At 41.3% G+C, this 18,444-nt stretch overlaps 1 protein-coding gene across 13 annotated transcripts in view; it reads left to right on the top strand.

Annotated features, from left to right (window-relative positions):
* RGS7 (regulator of G protein signaling 7) overlaps nt 1-18,444 on the top strand; it is a 533,759-nt gene that overhangs the window by 470,732 nt on the left and 44,583 nt on the right. For all 13 annotated transcript variants that reach the window (XM_032242236.1, XM_032242238.1, XM_032242241.1 and 10 more), the window contains one exon: nt 9,256-9,330. In XM_032242236.1, coding sequence (XP_032098127.1) covers nt 9,256-9,330 — 75 coding nt within the window. The remainder of the gene's footprint in view (nt 1-9,255; nt 9,331-18,444) is intronic.

Genomic DNA, 18,444 nt, shown 5'->3' on the forward strand with positions numbered 1-18,444 from the left:
AAAACGGACTGTCACTGAAGTTCCTAGATGTGAGCACAGATAGTTCCTAGATGTGAGGCTGAAGCGGTCTGATTTCAACTAGAACAGATTAATAGAATGTGATAGGACTACAGAAGGATTTAGGAAAGTATAGCAGAGACACTGAGTAACAAGAGACAGCTCCACCAGATTCTCAGTAATTGATCATCATATTTTAATGTTGCAGATTCAATGATATGTTCATACCATCAGTGATAATGCAAAATCGCAGTGGCACAAAAGGACAGGCCAAGAGCAAATGATTACACAGGCATTTGTGTTGGAAATGCTCTGATTCATGATCTTGATAGCAACTACATAAAGGGCTGCATTCCATTTGGAGACGTCAGTAAATACAAACTGTGTATGTAAATACAACCCAGGAATCGTTTTGGATTCCTCTCTTCTTTTCACAGGCTTTCCCATCTCAGCAGATGGCATAGGAGTCATCCTTGACTATTTTGTTTTCCTCAGCATGCCCACAGACGCAACCCATCAGCAAGTTTTGTTGATTAGAGCTTCAAAATGCATCCCAGATGCAACCACTTCACATCATCTCTAGTGCTGACTACATGCAAATGCACATCACCATAATCTCTTGCCTGGATCATGAAAAACCTTCAAACTGGACCCCTTGCTTCTGCTTTGCCCTGTTCCCACCCTGATAATCCGCTCTCAGAGTACTCACTACTCTTGAACGAGTTGTTTGTTTGCTTGGTTTTTAATCAAATTTCTTTTTTTAGAGCAGTTTTCAGTTCACAGAAAAATTGAGTGGGAAGTACTGAGTTCCCCAGCAACACCCCCCTCCCCGCCCACAGTCACTCCATTATCAACTTCCCACGCCAAAATGGTGCCTTTTATATTATCGATTAACCTGCATTGATCCATTATCACCTGCACTCTGTAGTTTACATTAGAGTTCACTCTTGATGTTGTACATTCTATGGGTATTGACAACTGTGTGATGACTATTGTAGCATCATATAAAATAGTTTCACTGTCCTAAAAATTCTCTGTTCTGGGCCTGTTTATTCCCAACTCGTGGCAACTACTGATCTGGAAAAAGCAAAACTATTTGTCTCCCTAGTTTTGCCTTTTCCAGAATGTCATATGGTTGGAATCGTACAATCTAGCTTTTCCAGATTGGCTTCTTTCACTTAGTAATATGCATTTAAGGTTCCTCTGTGTCTTTTCGTGGCTTAATAGCTCATTTCTTTTTAATGCCGAATAATATTCCATTGTCTGGATGTACCACAGTTTATACATTCACCTACTAAAGGACATCTTGGTTGCTTTAAAGTTTTGGCAATTGTGAATAAAGCTGCTATAAACATCCATGTACAGGTTTTTGTGTGAACATAAGTTTTCGACTCAATTTGGGTAAATGCCAATGAGCACGCTTGCTGGATCGAATGGTTAGAGTGTTTTGTAAGAAACTGCCAAACTGTCTTGCAAAGTGGCTGAACCATTTTACATTCCCACTGGCAATGAATGAGAATCTGTGTTGCTCCACATTCTTGCCAACAATTGGTGTTTTCAGTGTTCTAGATTTTGGCAATTCTATTAGCTGAGTAGTGGCATCTCATTATTGTTTAAATTTGCATTTTCCCGATGACATACGAAGTGGAGCATCTTTTTATACATGTATTTGTCATCTGCTTATTTTCTTTGGTGAGGTGACTGCTCAGATCATTTGTCCATACTTTAATTGGGTTGTGGTATTTTCTTCTTGTTGGGTTCTAAGAGTTCTTTACTTATTTTGGATAATAACCTTGCATATTTGTTTTCCAGTTTGTGGCGTATCTTTTCATTCTCTTGACAGTATTTTTTCATAGAACAGAAGTTTTTAATTTCAATGAAATCCAAGTTATCAATTATTTCTGTCATGTACTGTTGTGTCTAAAAAGTAATCACCCAACTCAGTCACCTAGATGTTGTCCTGTTATTAAAGTTTTATAGTTTTGCATTTTGCATTTAGATCCATGATTCGTTTTGAGTTTGTGAGTGTATGTGCGTGCGTGCGTGCGTGTGTGTGTGTGTGTGTGTGTGTGTGTGTGTGTAGCGTAGGGTCTGAATGAGTTTTTAAAAATAAATGATATGAAGTCACGCTCCTGTTTAAAACTCTCTAGTGGCTTCCAATTATGTTTAGAAGTAAACCGAAGTCCTTACCATGGTCTCTGATTTCTACCCAACCTGACCACTTTCCACAGCTCCAGGCTGACTTCATATGATTCCCTCTCTTTCTGCCTCTTGGACATGTGGAGTTCGTTCATAGCATACATTGAAGTAGGATCTTATACCCGAGAATCTGTAACTAGCAAATGAGACCTAATAGGAATTAAATGAGTAAATACTATAGAGGAGAGTGAATGGAAGAAATTTGGGGCAATTTCCTCAAACAACTTCCTTCAGTTTGTGCGTAGGACTTAGTAAGTAGATGGGTCAGGAGGAGGAGGGCTGAAAGAATCAGAAGCTGGATCAAGTGACAACTGCCTGAGAAAATGAAGAAAAGCTTGAATTGGATCTTTAAAAAAAAGAATCCTGACTAGGCACAGTGGGTCACACCTGTAATACCAGAGCTTTGGGAGACTGAGATGGGAGGACTGCTAGAGGCCAGGAGTTTGAGACCAGCCTGGGCAACGCACCAAGACCCTGTCTCTACTTAAAATTAAAATATTATCCAGGCATAGTGGCACTCACCTGTAGTTCCAGCTACTAAGGAGGCTGAGACGGGAGGATGGCTTGAGCCCAGGAAATCGAGGCTGTAGTGAGCTGTGATTGCACCACTGCACTCCAGCCTGGGCCACAGAGCCAGACCCTATCTCAAAAAAAAAAAAAAAAAAAAACAGTCCTGAGATTGAACACTTTAAAATCTATAGTTACTTCATGTAAGTGAACACTTTAAAATCTATAATTTTAAAATCTGTAATTACTTCATGCAAGAATAAGGGGTCATTTTTATTGGGGTACAATGGGTCATGCATGCAAAACTTGTATGTATTACAAAGGGCTGATTCTTTTTCATTCATTTATTTCTATTTGAGTTAATAATTATATATACAGATGCTTCTTGACTTACAATGGGGTTATGTCCCAATAAACCCATTGTAAGCCAAAAATATTATAAGTAAAAAATGCATTCAATACTCTAATAAACTCATAGTAAGGGTGAAAAATTTTAAGTTGAGCCATCGTGAGTCAGGGACCATCTAAATACAGTAATAGTTCCCCCTTATGTGTGGTTTCACTCTGCGGTTTCAGTTACCTGTAGTCAACTGCAGTCCAAAAGTAATTAATGGAAAATTCAAGAAACAATGCATAAGTTTGCGATTTCGTGCCATTCTGAGTAGCACGATGAAATCTTGTCTGTCCCATTCTGCCCCACCTGGAACATGAGTCATCCCTTTATTCATGCTGTCTGTGGTACCCGCCCATTAGGCACTTGGTAACCTTCTCGGTTATGAGATCGACTGTCCTCATACCATAGTGCTTGTGTTCAGGTCACCCTTACTTTACTTCAGAATGACCCCAAAGCCCAACCGTAGTGATGCTGGCGTATTATTACAACTTTTCTATTTTATTAATAGTAACTGTTGTTAATTTCTTACTGTTCCTAATTTATAAGTTAAACTTTATGACGGGCCTGCGTACGTAAGAAAAACAGTATATATAGGGTTTGGTACTATCCCTGGTTTCAGGCATCTATTTTGTGGCGGTGGAGAGTAGTAAAATATATCCCCTGAGGATAAGGGGGAACTGTGCATATTTGAAACCTTAATTTTCCCGGAATCATGGTTTTTAAAGCATCTCTAGAGTGTACTTGATGCCTTGCTATCAGCTCTAGTTGACGGTGTATTCCTAATCCCCCACTCACGTGTCACCTAGGACGCTGTTTTCCCAGGTACACATCAGTTGCAGTGATTGAACTTCAGGACAGCTGTTCTGTATTCCTCTCTCTCACTGTCACTCATCACCATAAGTTTGGAGAGTTGCCCTGAACACAAGTATGCCTTCTGCTGTAACTAACAAAAATGTACTCTGCCATGAAAGGAACTAAATGGCACTTAGATGCTTTTAAATAAAATATCAATAACGAAACCACGAATTCCAGCTTGTCTTTTACACCTCATGAGGACACTCATGATACGTTATGATACTAACATTTCTCAGTGATGTGCTCCTTTACTCCTTGACTCCCTCAAGAATAGGTTACTGCTGGGTGCAGTGGCTCACACCTGTAATCCCAGGACTTTGGGAGGCCGAGGCAGGCAGATCACAAGGTCAGGAGATCAAGACCATCCTGGCCAACATGTGAAACCTGATCTCTACTAAAAATGCAAAAATTAGCTGGGCGTGGTGGCACATGACTGTAATCCCAGCTACTCAGGAGGCTGAGGCAGGAGAATCACTTTAACCAGGGAGTCAGAGGTTGCAGTGAGCCAAGATCATGCCATTGCACTCCAGCCTGGTGAAAGAACAAGATTCTTTCTCCAAAAAAAAAAAAAGGTTCCACAATGTTAAATCCTCCTTTATAATAAATAATAAATAACATTGTAATAATGTTACAGCCCAGCTTAGTTCAGTTGAAAAGAAATTCATCTTTGAATCTCTAGAAATAACACAGTTCTCTTCCAGGCTGATGTAAATAGCACTTTATTATTCCTTACATCCAACAACACTATGTACTTAATACTGTATCCAGCAAATAGTATATATTTGAACATTTTAATGGAAAGTCTACTTGGTAATGGTAATGTTATTTATATCTTATTGGGAAGAGAGATATGTTTCGTGCTACAGAAACCAAATTTATGAATTTCATGTAGATCTAGTGCCAGCTAGTGGTACCTATTATATATGCATCGAAAAGAAAATTGACTTTTTAAAAATAGCCAAAGACAACATGGTCTTACTGGGATTCAACAAATGCTTAAAAACAATGTTGAAAGGAATATCGTTTGCCATGTTGAGGAGACCCAACAGGCTGTGCGTGAGAATGGATGTCTGCAGTGCTCTGTTGCCGTATAACGCTCTGTGGCAACTTCCACATAGTCACTGTGCTCCCATATCCCGATTATTCATGTATCTGTCGTTCTTATTGTATCAGGAAGTTACTGAGGTATGGCTCAGGTCTTCATTTCTGCATCTCACCATTGGTCACAAGATCCGACAATTAGATGCAGAAAGAAATATTAATTGAAAAAATAAGAGGGTTCAAGAAAAATTATTGCCACATTTCACTTACCACAGTGCGTGACTTATGAAAGCATTTATTCAGGGGTTTTCAGCACTGGGTCATGACTTAATTATTCAGAAGTATACCAGACAACTTTGGGCCTCTAGGCTTTTTTAATCTTCAGAAATTTCCTAGTTGACTTAGATATCACAGATCTGTTGAACCATCGCTGTCCCATGAGTCTTCTTAGAAATTACAGGGCCTTAGACAAGTATCCCCCATCCAGCTTACTAATTTTAGCATTTGGTCGTTAGTAACAAATTTTGAACAGGCAGATTTTATTTTGGGGGGATGGGAGCCAGGTTATAAAACATACCTCACAGTTCAGTCTCTAATAACATTTACTTTTAAAATCATTGCTTTCTTATTAATTTGCTGATTAGTGGTGTTAATAATTGGCACAAGTGGGAATTTCAGATGTAGGCTAATGGTTCATTAATCAAATTTAAAAGGCTATCTTCTTTTAAATGTGAGGATGAAACTTTTAATTCCCTTTAGGACTGCCAGTTGGAGATGTTCCTCTGGGGAGGGGATCTTTTCACTTTATGCCTGCAGTGCTTGCCACAATTTCCAGGGCCATTTGTTAATTATCCTGCCTGGCATGAAGTAAAATTGATTTGGAACCCTAGCTCGTTATGGAAGGAGTTTTGCAGTTCAAATGAGCTCAGCCTTCTCAGATGTGTAAAGAAAATACAGTTTCTGTATTTTCTATAATCGACATGTTTTTCTCAGAAACCTATTTGAAGGATAGGTTTCAATGCATGTGCTCTGCATGCTGCCATAATTGAAATAGTTGGTTTAGATGACTCACTCATTTGTGGATAAATGATCACACTTTCAGTTTTCTTGGCCTTTCTCTGCTGCTATCCAAAATTGGTTTGGGATGGGAGTTTGGGGTCTCGAGGTTTTATTTTTACAATCTTGTGCAGTGGGGCATGAGGGCCAAGCATCCCCAAAACATCTTCCAGATCCTTGTCGATTTCTGCTGTAGACAGCTAGGCATGGGCTGCTCCCAGGACAGCTGCAACAGGTACCATCTCACCACCTGGAACTCACTGCTGAAGTCTGTGTTTCAGACATCTGCTTCCAGCATAAAATCCCTGCACACTTTGGGCTTTGTCCCAACCTCAGGCTCTCATCCACTCACTAGTCTTAGATCTTCTGTGCCTTTTACTACTATGGCATGTAACAAATTCCAGATGCCTTGACGGCCATATAAGAGGATTGGGAAGCATTGTCTTAAGCTCGTCTTTCTTGCTAACACCCATATGATATAAGATTCATCACGTGTAGGGCTTCTTCTAGGGGCATGGGACTAACTACCTCACAGGCTTCCTCATACCTGTCTGGGAATTTTAACCCTCCTTCTTACCTCTCCTTCTTGGAGTTTCTTCCACAGAGGAGAAAAATGAGGCACCTGCTGAGCTCAGTATCTTACCTTTATCTTTCTTTTTCTCCGGGTCATGAGAATCATGCTTTCATTTTCCTGGATATTATATCCTAATTTTTCCCACCCCTTAACATATAAAAGAAAATATCCATGATATATCTTATCATACTTGGCTCTTTAAAAATGAGAGAGAGAGAGAGAGAGAGAGAGAAAGAGAGATTTCACCCTGTCACCCAGGCTGGAGTGCAGTGGCTCAGTCATAGCTCACTGCACCCTCAAACTCCTCAAAGCAAGTGATCCTTCCACCTCAGCCTCCAAAAAATGCTGTGATTACAGGAATAAGCCACTGCACTTGGATCCTGATATGTTAATAGGAATTTAAAGAATTTTACTGCCTCCCATTCCCTAATGGCTCAGGCTTAGGGATGGAAGGCTGCAAAGAAATAGAAATTGAATAGAAAATGATGAAACCCCATCTCTACTAAAAACACAAAAATTAGCTGGGCATGGTAGCACATGCCTATAATCCCAGCTACTCAGGGGGCTGAGGCAGAAGAACCACGTGAACCCGGGAGGCGGAGGTTGCAGGGAGCCGGGATCGCGCCATTGCATTCAAAAGCAAGACTTAATCTCAAACAAACAAACAAAACAAAAATGCCTAGACCAACCATAAAAAATTAAATCAGAATATCAGATATTCAGCAACCAGATGCTGGGAGAGTTTAAGTGAATAATTGCTCAGTGTCACTTAGGAAATTAGTTCCACCCAACTGGGTGCCCTTCCTCCCTCCTGTGTTGCCAAGCTGACCACTGCGCTGAACCAGTTATTTCTATTCCTGAATAGATATGCAAACCAAACTCATAATTTATTTAATATTTGTAGGACAGTGTGTGTGTGTGTATGTGTAGTACATACATATTCTACAAAAGAAAAGGAAAAGATGTTTTCCTCATTTACTTTCTTATCCATTACAATATTCTGGTGGAGTTTTGTCCCAGTGGCTATGCTAGCAGGAGACAGCTTTTTAAGGAAAGTGCCGTGTGTCCTCATTACACAGTGAGCTGATGCCTGTTACTGCAGTGAACAGCTGGGTCTGCCAGTCACATCAGCTCTGCCTTCTTGCCCTTGCTTCCCAACCCATCCCAACTCCACAGAAGACTTTTCCACATTCACATTTTCTCTGGAGTCACTTCTAAAAACATCTAATGCTTTAATGTTCTTGCAATCTGTGGGAAGAAATAGAGAAATTGAACAGAGACATGCAACTTGATGTTTTTTACTAATACTAAAAATCCTTAAATCCTGCACCAAAAGTAAAGGAAACACAGTTCATGTGGCCTTTAACTTCTAATCACTTCCAAAGGATGTGTGATGTCTAAGCCCTTCCTAGATTTAAGCTGCTATTTTTTAATCTCCTGTCTTCTCTGTTTCTTGATTCATATTCCCTCCCTTCTTCTCTTCTTCCCCCCTCCTTCCCTCTCCTCATCCAAACATACAAGAGGGTGGCAGCTATTTGTTTCTGTACAACAGAACAATAAATCTGACAGGATGAGACTCCTGGGGTGGTCAGGAAGCTGACAGCAGGCTGCCTGTACTTCTCCAGCTCCCTATTCTAAAGGGGTTCACCTGCCCTTAAGGAAAAGGAAGGTCAGGAATTTATCAGAAGCAGCATGGCATCTGATTTACCTTTCTCCATGTTATTTTTCTTTCTCCATCTTCCACTGTAATCCCAACACTTTGACCGTGAACTCCATTGCATATACTGTCTATGGAAAACAAAGATTCCTAGTCACTGGGTTTCATAATCCCTGTAAGACAGTTCATTCTGGAAGCTGAGCTGGCTCAACTAAATGGCATTTTCGTTTTCCAACTGGAGAAAAGCAAGCCAGTCATCTAAAAGCAGCCTCACTTTTTTGTTTCTTTTGAGATGGAATTTCACTCTTGTTGCTGAGGCTGGAATGCAATGGTACAATCTTGGCTCACTGCAACCTCCACCTCCCGGGTTCAAGTGATTCTCCTGCCTCAGCCTCTCAAGTAGCTGGGATTACAGGCGCCCACCACCACACCTGGCTAATTTTTTGTATTTTTAGTAGAGATGGGGTTTCACTATGTTGGCCAGACTGGTCTCAAACTCCTGACCTCAGGTGATCCGCCCACCTCAGCCTCCCAAAGTGCTGGGATTACAGACGTGAGCCACCGTGCCTGGCCCAGCTTCACTTTGTATAAAGAGAGCACTCCGTAAGAGGCTGTCTGCAGATACCAGCAGGTGGTATTGGCCCATTTGTCTGGGGACACCCTCACTCTGTCCGTTGGGTTTGTTGCTATAAGTATTGACGCCACTGTCACATATGCAGCACAAGTATTTCTTTTTCTTGTTTCTCTGGGAGTTATTTGAGGATGGTGTCTGAAGGCTTTTAAGTGTCAAGAGTTAAGGGGTATTATTATGTCTTTCATGACTGGCTACTGGCTGTGGCCATCTAGAAAACACTGCCTTTGATTCGTATCATTGTAGCATTTGCTTGGGCTCTGGAGAGCAAGTCATTAATGCTTGTCCTGGCCAGAAATTTCACACCCAAAGATTCATTTGTCTCTCTGTTTTTCCATTTCCAGCCTGGATGTGTGAATACTACTGAAGTGGACATTAAGAAGTCATCCAGAATGAGAAACCCCCACAAAACACGGAAGGTAAGACGGACATTTGTTGTGCTGATCTTGGTGATGAATTGCCTTGTTTACAGGACGTCAGCCATAAAAACACTTTCTTCCCATGTTATGGAGTATATTCCCCACTCTTCCCGGCCTTCCACAGCCCTCCCCTCCTCAGAATAGCCCCATCCCGATTCTCAAGCACACCGGGGTCTGACCAAGCACAGGAGAGGGACAGGACGCGAAGGAGCCCTCTCCTCTCCCAGAGAAGGGTGTGTCCTTCAGAGCCCAGGAGAGGAGGAAAAGAAAATGGGATTTCCTTAGAAACTCCGACACTGATGTGAGAAGGGCATTTTAAAACCCGAGGAAAGCGGGGACATCTAAAAGATAATTACAGAAAGAGTGCGGGGCCCCCCTTAACATGGGGGTTTTGTGACACAGCCGTAAGACGGTGTTTGTAGTTCGGTGTTTGTTATCTGAGAGAGTATCTGTTGGTCGTGTGGGGGGAAGCGATCCCAAATTCAGTGACATTTTACATAACCCTTTAAAAATGCATGGCAGTAGTTTCTAAATATTTTTTAAAGTAATGCAGATAACTAGAAGGCATTGTCATCCATTCCATAAAGCACACTTGATGTACACAAGAATTTCTGGCCTGTAGCAGTCTGAGGACACAGCTCATAGATTGGCGCTGCTGGATTAATGCATTCCACAGACTTCAAGGTCTTCTTTTCTGTGGCTATTTCCTTAGTATTTCCTTACCATAATGTTTTCCAGAGTCTGTGTCCGTGCGGTAAGCACCCAACTTTTTTTTTTCTTCTAGTCTTATTTTGTGTGGCCTTTTTCTTCCATCCCTAGAAACCCAGCTTCGTGTTCAAAGGCCCCCAACTGGTCCGGGTACCTTTTCTTTCTTTTAAGGCAGTTTGCCTTGATGTTAGGATAAAGAAGCCACAGCAAAGCACCACAAAACCAATTCAGATGCGGTGCGCAAATGCTTCTGCTCCTCGGAACTATCTGAGCGAGGCAGAGCCGGACCGAAGCAAGCCTGCCTGGTCTGTCTCTCTTGCGGCTGGCCTCACTCAGTTGCTTTCATCCTTGCTGACAGCACATCCTGAGGGCACCAAGAACTATTTTTGCAGAACAAGATTCAAAAATGCTATCAGCTCTCCAAAAGGTGCATTAAGCCACCTCTGTCTGCTTTCTGAATAGTGAAGTTACTCTTCAAAATACTGAATTGGGTGTACTCTTCAAAATACTGAATTTCCCCCAACAGACACTAACTCAGACATGCTGTGATTCAGAAGAGAAAGCATATGGATTAACAAGATAGCACTTAGACACAATAAGGGCATCGTTTATACTCTCTTTTCAGCACCATATTCAGCATTGATCATCTTTCTCATGTTTCACCTGGCACCCTCCTTTTGAACATTTGAGAACGATTAGTTCACAATGCTGTTCTTCACATACCATCACCCCTCACTTAATGATGAAAAGCTTATGAGCCACTGCAAGGTGAAATATTGTAAAGAAACAGGATCGTTGAGATCTAACTCTCTTCATGTCGATAACGTCTCATTTCTTGTGAATCAATAACGATAGAACAACAGGGCCTCACCACAGAGTCTAGCACTAACATTTGCCAGAAGAAAACAAAAGTCTTGAAAAATCCGACAGCAGGTAGCAGGTATACCCTTACTTTCCACAGATGAAGAACACTGGTTTTCTCACCTTTCGATAAATATAACTTCTCACAGTCAGAAGTGTTCAATTTGCTAGAATCTTCGCAGACGATAATGTTATTTTACACGGAATGTTATAAGACTCCAAGCCACATACTGATGTGTTTTCTTCGAATTTAGCACTGATGCTTTAGCTTATAGTTGCTTAGGAACTGTAACGATCCATTCAATCAGCAAAATTAATTTTGCTACCCTATGCCAGATATGTCCTGGGCTTCGGGCGCTCCACAGTAAAAGGGACAGTCAGGGCCCTGCTCCCCAATCCATGGTCTCATGAGGGTGCCGATACAGAGCAAGGGGACAAATGTCTGAACATGTACATGGGTAGATGATTTTGTTAAGCTTTATGTAGTCTGCTGAGGCTGCCTTAACAAAATATCACAAACTAGATGGCTTAAGCAGTAGGAATGTATTATCTCATAGTAATGGAAACTACAAGTCCAATGTCAGGTTGGTGGCAAGTTCAGCTCCTGTGGAGTGTCTCTTCCTGGCTTGGGGTTGGCCGCCGCCTTCTTGCATACTCAATGGCTCTTCCTGCGTGTGCATAGAGACAGACAGAAAAACAAACAGAACTTCCACCCTGGTGTCTCCTCCTTTTCTTGAAAGGACACCAGTTTCCTTGTATTAGGCCCCACCCTGTAAACCCACTTAAACTTCCCTTCCTCTTTACAGGTCCCATCTGCAAATATAGCTACACTGGGGAATAGGGCTGCAACCTAAGAATTTGCGGGAGGAGACACAACTCAGCCCATGACATATCACAAAGAGAATTTAAGTGATTTGTGCTTGTAATTGCCAAGCGAATAACTTGACAACAATCAGCAAGCTGTTCCACCCCACCTCTGAAGGGTCCACAGCTCTGTGTCTGCAGAGCGGGCCACACTGTGGGATGACAAACCATAGACAGAAATGGCAGAGACCAGCCGGTGGCCTCTGGAAGCCGCCCTTCCCTCCGCCATAACTGGGCTGTCTCCGCAGCGCCTCTTTGCAGCTGTGTGGTCAGCCTCAGTCTTTGTACTGTGGCTGCTCAGGAAGTGGAACCCATGGACCATGCTTAATCTTTGAAAACAGATACTTCTCTTAGCCAGGAGAGCTGCTGTTCATTTCTTTGGGAGTGAGCTATAATAATATTTCCTGTGATTACACGTCATAGCAAGAGTAAAGGACCCAGTAAATCCCTAATGTAATAACCTAGCATAGGTGCCTAAAGACTATAAGAGTCATTTCACATTTCATTTGGGCATGTTGTATTTAATTGTTGAATTTTAGACATGTTTATCAAACATAGGAAGCAAAGGCTTGGCTGTATGGATGATACGAGATATTTTAAGAATCCAAAATTAGTCAGTCTTCAAGTCTTTATTTTTAACTTGAATATAGTTTACCACAATACAGGGAAATAGGTAACTACCTCCAGAATCTATGAAAGAATGATAGTGTAACATAGCCAGAAAGAAATCAGCCTCATCTAGATAAGTTTGCCTGATGTTATTCAATCTGATACTAAAATTTTTACTGGAATAGATTCTGTATTAGCCAGAGTTCTCCAGAGAAACCAAACCACAGACAGAGCATGGGGGGTGGGTAAGAGAGAGAGACAGAGACAGAGACTTATAGTAAGGCATTGGCTCACAGGATTCTTGAGGCTTGGTGAGTTCAAAGCCTGATGGCGGAGGCCAACAGGCTGGAGACCTAGGGAAGAGTTGCAGTTCAAATCCAAAGGCAGTCTGGGGAAACACAGCTCTTGAGTCGCCGGAAGCTTTTATTGGGTTGATGGCGTCAGGGACCCACAGCAGCGTGTCATCTTGTCGCCTGGCCCCTAGTGCACCCCCGCTTACTGCCGTGCCCCTGCACCCCCTCACTGGTCTGGGAGTCCTGGCACCACGTGGATGGCGTCTCCGCAGAACGTGCGGGCCTGGCCACGGCCCATGCCCCCAGCGGGCTGGACTTAGGAGGCATCTCTCTGCTCCTGCCAGGCCCAAGTGGTGCGAGGCTTCGGCCGTGGCTCCAGGCAGCTGGGCATCCTCGCAGCTAATTTTCCTGAATGAGTAGTAGGTAATCTTCCAGCTGATGTCTCCACTGGCATTTGTTATGGTTGGGCCAGTGCTGGAAGTGATGTCCATTAGATGGTGGTGAGCATCGGATGGAACCCATACCACAAGAATAGGAAGTCCATGGAAACGCTTGTCCTGCATACCTTCAGGAAGACTTCTGTGGGGAAGTCTCAATGTGGCCCTTGTTGGCTACCTCAGACCAGAAAAGAACTTTGATTCTTCAGAGTCGCTTATTTCAGCAAACTCAAGGCGACATTGAGGAAGCTAAGAAACTACTAGATTTACCAGAACATTTGAAACTCAAGACAAATTCTTCCAGGTTTCCAAAAGCAAAATAATGAATAGCCCCTGATGAAAAATCCTGTCATTTATGTATTCACTGTTTTCTACCATTTCATTGTTTATTACTGTCCAGCCTCATCCTGGTTATATTTTAAAACTCAAACATTTTCCTGCAGCTGTGAATTAAATAGTACAATGTAGTTCACATATCATGCTTCAGCAAGGCACAGTGGCTCATACCTGTAATCCCAGCACTTGGGGAGGCTGGGGCGGGCAGATCACCTGAGGTTGGGAGTTTGAGACCAGCCTGACCAACATGGAGAAACCCCATCTCTACTAAAAATATAAAAATATCTGGGTGTGGTGGTGCATGCCTGTAATCCCAGCTACGTGGGAAGCTGAGGCAGGAGAATCGCTTGAACCTGGAAGGCAGAGGTTGTGGTGAATGGAGATTGTGCCATCGCACTCCAGCCTGGGCAAAAAGAGTGAAACGCCGTCTCAAAAAAAGTACATATCACGCTTCAACTGGTAAATTAAGGCCATTGTATCATAGCTCTAAAAAGATTCATTTAAAAATCAGTATTTTAAATATATATATTGATTAAAATGTACCACTGGAAAGGTATTACATGTCTTATAATGGAAGTGCAATGTATATAAGCATGGATAAAAAGACAAATCACTAGTTTGAGATGAAAACTAAAATGTTCGTGGTAAAATACCAGCACGTATGTACTTGTATAGTTTGGCCTTCTAAACAGAGGAGGCTTATAAAAGTAAATGCATTCAATAGAAGTTTAGTAGCTTATCATAAACCTCAGGGAAGAAACCTAGACTTTGTATTTTTGATACTTTGTGCTTTAATATGTTATTAGAAACATGAAGATATTTGTGAAACTTTGTTTTAGTCATTTTCTTTGAAGTCACATCATTGTACCATCTTCATTTTTGTATGGCGCTGCTTCAATTCTAAGTCATCCACACTTCCCCTGCCTGTTTTTGTTTGTTTGTGTAATACAGTAAAATAAGTGTTTTTCAAATCTATCTCCCTTTTGTTGGATAACACTTGTTTTTAACAGTAAATATCCTTGTTCTCAAATAATAATAATAATACGACAGCAAAAAAAGGCAGTCTGGAGGCACCATCCCTTCTTGCTCTTAATAACCTTTGTTCTATTGAGGCCTTCACCTGATTGGGTGAGGCCCACCCACCTTATGGAGGGCAATCTGCTTTACTCAGAGTCCATTGATTTAAATGCTAATCCTATCCAATAAACACCCTCACAGAAACATCCAGAGTAATGTTTGTCCGTATATCTGAGTACTATGAGCCAGCCAAGTTGACAGAAAATTCAGTATCACAGGCTGTATCCTTCTACAGGGTAATAGCTAGAGGGGTCCTAGACACAAAACCTGAGGGAAATAATAAAGGCATCTGCATGTGTGTGACTGAACCCACACTTTGGGCTCCTTCTTGTAACGTTAGCACCCATATTTCAAAATAACAGAAAGCTATTTCTTACCCTGTTTTCCTTTTCCTCTGTCACCTTCGTGTGGACATCATGGCTCTAGATATTATACTTCACAACATTAGTGGAAAGCCAATATGCATATCCTAGAAGAATAAGAGCAAATGTATCATTAGCTGTCAGTTTTCCTGTTGTTAATACTCCAGTGGTTATAGCTGTTTCTGCATAAAATATGGACATGTCCTCACCTCCATACACTGCATGTGTACATTTAGATTTTAATGTGTTACTGAACAAAATAAACTACTCATGTCTTAGAGCATTGAAAAAGTATGTCAAGTTAGGTGTACAGTAAAGGTTCAGGCAATAGAAACTCCTCAAATGATAATGAACAAATAGATAACTTTTTTTTTTTTTTTTTAAGATGGGGTCTCACTCTGTCTTGCCCAGGCTGGAGTGCAGTGGCAGGATGTCAGCTCACTGCAGCCTCCACCTCCCGGGTTCAAGTGATTCTGCTGCCTCAGCCTCCTGAGTAGCTGGGACTACAGGGATGTGCCATCACACCCAGCTGATTTTGTATTTTTAGTAGGGACGGGGTTTCACTGTGTTGGCCAGACTCGTCTCGAACTCCTGACCTCAGGTGATCCACCCGCCTCAGCTTCTCTAAGTGCTGGGATTACAGGCGCAAGCCACCACACCCAGCCAAGAAGGGACTTTTCTGATTCATGATCTGAAACCTCGTGGCAGGCAGGGGTCGAGCTGGCCCAGGAGTGTGACTGAAGCTAGCTCTTTCACACTGTCTTTCTGTTCGCTTTCTCTCTGCTTGTTTCTCTGTATTGACTTTGTCCGTATTGTGTCAGATATGGTAACAATCTGCTCTCTAGCTCAGCTGAGCAACCTTGAAGGAAAGAGAAATATTAGCATGCCAGCCAGTTAGAAAAGTCCCGGAGATTACACTTCACATAGAAAGACAGAAAGGCGTCCGGCACTTTGTGGTTTCTATTTTACAATCCCTGTCTTGGTTCTTGGTCTGTTTGAGTTGCTGTGATAAAATATCTTAGACTGGGTAATTTATAAACAACAGAAATGTATTGCTCACAGTTCTGGAGTCTGAGAAGTCCAAGAACAAGGCACCAGTAGATTTCACATCTGTTGCGAGCTCACTCAGTACTTCAAAGATGGTACCTTCTCACGGTGTCCTCACATGGTAGAAGGAGCAAATGAGCTCCCTCAGGCCTCTTTATAAGGGCACTAATCCCATTCACAAGGGCTTCACCCTCATACCTAGTAACCTCCCAAAGTCCTCACCCTTTAATACCATCACATTAGGGGTTTAGGATTTCAACATATGAATTTTGGAGAGACACAAATATTCAGACCATAGCAAAACCCCACCACCCCCAACCTAAAAAATAAAAGTAAAAAAGCAGGGGAGATTAGCTTTCTTCTAAAATGTCAAGGGAACTCACATGTGAATGGATTTACATAGCAAGCCAAATCGATTTTATTTAATGAATAAATAGATGGCACTGTATATGAAAAAGTGCTTAACACTGCAGGGAGTAAAGAATGTCTTATACAAGCCAAAGCACTGCAAATAAATGATTTTGCTATTAAAACTAAAAATGGATATCAATTAATTTGATTTTCCTCCAACTGCAAACATTAAGACATTAAAGAGATTTTATTTATCTTCCTCTCTAACCCGACCTGCTTCTAGCTCTATGCCACCCCACCCTGGACCACTATTTGAATACATTTTGTTTTCTAAAACATGCAAAGCCTTTTACATTGCAAATAACTTTCACAACTTGCCTGCCAAAATAGGATTAATCTCTTGGCCTCCTTTGTCCACAAAATAAGCCCTATATATAAAATTATATTCTCAGCTGTTTTCATTGTAGCCAAGGATTAAAGTTAGAAGCTATCACTGTCCCCAGGAAATGAACAGTGCTGAGATTGGTAAAAGCCAGAGTCCTGATGTTGACTTTTTTTTTTTTTTGAGATGGAATTTCACTCTTGTTGTCCAGGCTGGAGTGCAATGCCGCGATCTTGGCTTACAGCAACCTCTGCCTCCCGGATTCAAGCGATTCTCCTGCCTCAGCCTCCTGAGTAGCTGGGATTACAGGCATGTGCCAGTATGTCCAGATAATTTTGTATTTTTAGCAGAGATGGGGTTTCACCATGTTGGTCAGGCTAGTCTCAAACTCCCGACCTTAGGTGATCCGCCCGCCTTGGCCTGCCAAAGTGCTGGGATTATAGGCGTGAGCCACAGCACCCAGCCTGACTTTTATGTAAGACAAGAAATGGAGTATCTTCATTACTCCATTTCTCCATCTGCAGTAACTTCAGAGCCAGTAGCCAGGCACCTGGAAGACTGTTTTAAGCAACACCTCCCAATGGTTTGGGTTATGGTCTCTTCTGGGACCTTTATGAAGTTTACAGGAAATGCATAAATGTTGAAATCATTATAGAAATGTAGAGATAAAAGACAACTTATGGATCATTTCACTTTCATGATATCACAAATTGCTGTGTTTTTCTAGCAGTCTTTTAATTATTTTTTTTTATCTTAGCCCAAAAATTTGCTGTTAAAACCATTAGCCATTTTTCATAAGCACTGTTTACAGGACCTATAGATTATGATTTAAAAACTTTAAAAAATTAAACCAACTTGAAAACAGAATAGAAACTTCAAGTCTCAGAGTCTTTTTATTTTTCTTTTCAAAAATTAAGGTGATACAATTGAAAAACTAGCAGACACTGAAAAGTAGAACCGTCATATAATTGGTGATCTTCTGTGGCCTAATTTTAATTGACAAATAATAATTGCACATACTTATGGGTAATATTCAATAAACATATATACCATGGAATGAACCAATCAGAGTAATTAACATATTCATCACCTCAAATATTTATCCTTTTTGTGGCAAGAACACTTAAAATCCTCTCTGTGAGCTACTTTGAAATATGAAATACATCATTATTAACAATAGTGACTTGGCTGTCCAATACAACACCAAGGCTTATTCCTTCTATCTAACTTTGCACCCATTGACCAAGACCTTTCTCTTCCCCACCCCATCCCCACTTCTGGTAACTATCACTCTATTGTCTGCTTATATGACTTCGGCTTTTTTATATTCCACATATAAGTGCAATCCTATGATAAAGACCTCTCTGCCTAGCTTATTTAACTAAACATAATGTCCTGTAGGTTCATCCATGTTATTGCAAATGACAGAATTTCTTGTTCTATAAAGGCTGAAGAGTGTTCCATTTCATATATATGGCACAAAATTTTTACAAAATCAACCTCTACTGTTACTTCAGCATTCAGAAGGTTATGTTATTTAATCATGTTCGAATATGGCTAGTATCAGTTTGGGCCATTTCCATTCCTTCAGTGTAAATTAAATCACTTTATATTCCAGGCCCTGTGCTTGTTGCTGTTTTCTGTTCATAGTACTTACCACGTTTTCAGTCATGTGTTTATTTGTGTGATTGCCTGTGTGACTTCTTTCCTTTCCACTGGGTTGTGAGTTCCAGTGGAGAAAGAAGCACATTTGTTTTGTTTATTTCTATTTTCCTAATCTTAGTACT

Source organism: Sapajus apella, unplaced genomic scaffold (assembly GCF_009761245.1).
Source record: "Sapajus apella isolate SASKATOON/1434 unplaced genomic scaffold, GSC_monkey_1.0 scaffold49, whole genome shotgun sequence".
Taxonomy (NCBI): Eukaryota; Metazoa; Chordata; class Mammalia; order Primates; family Cebidae; genus Sapajus; species Sapajus apella.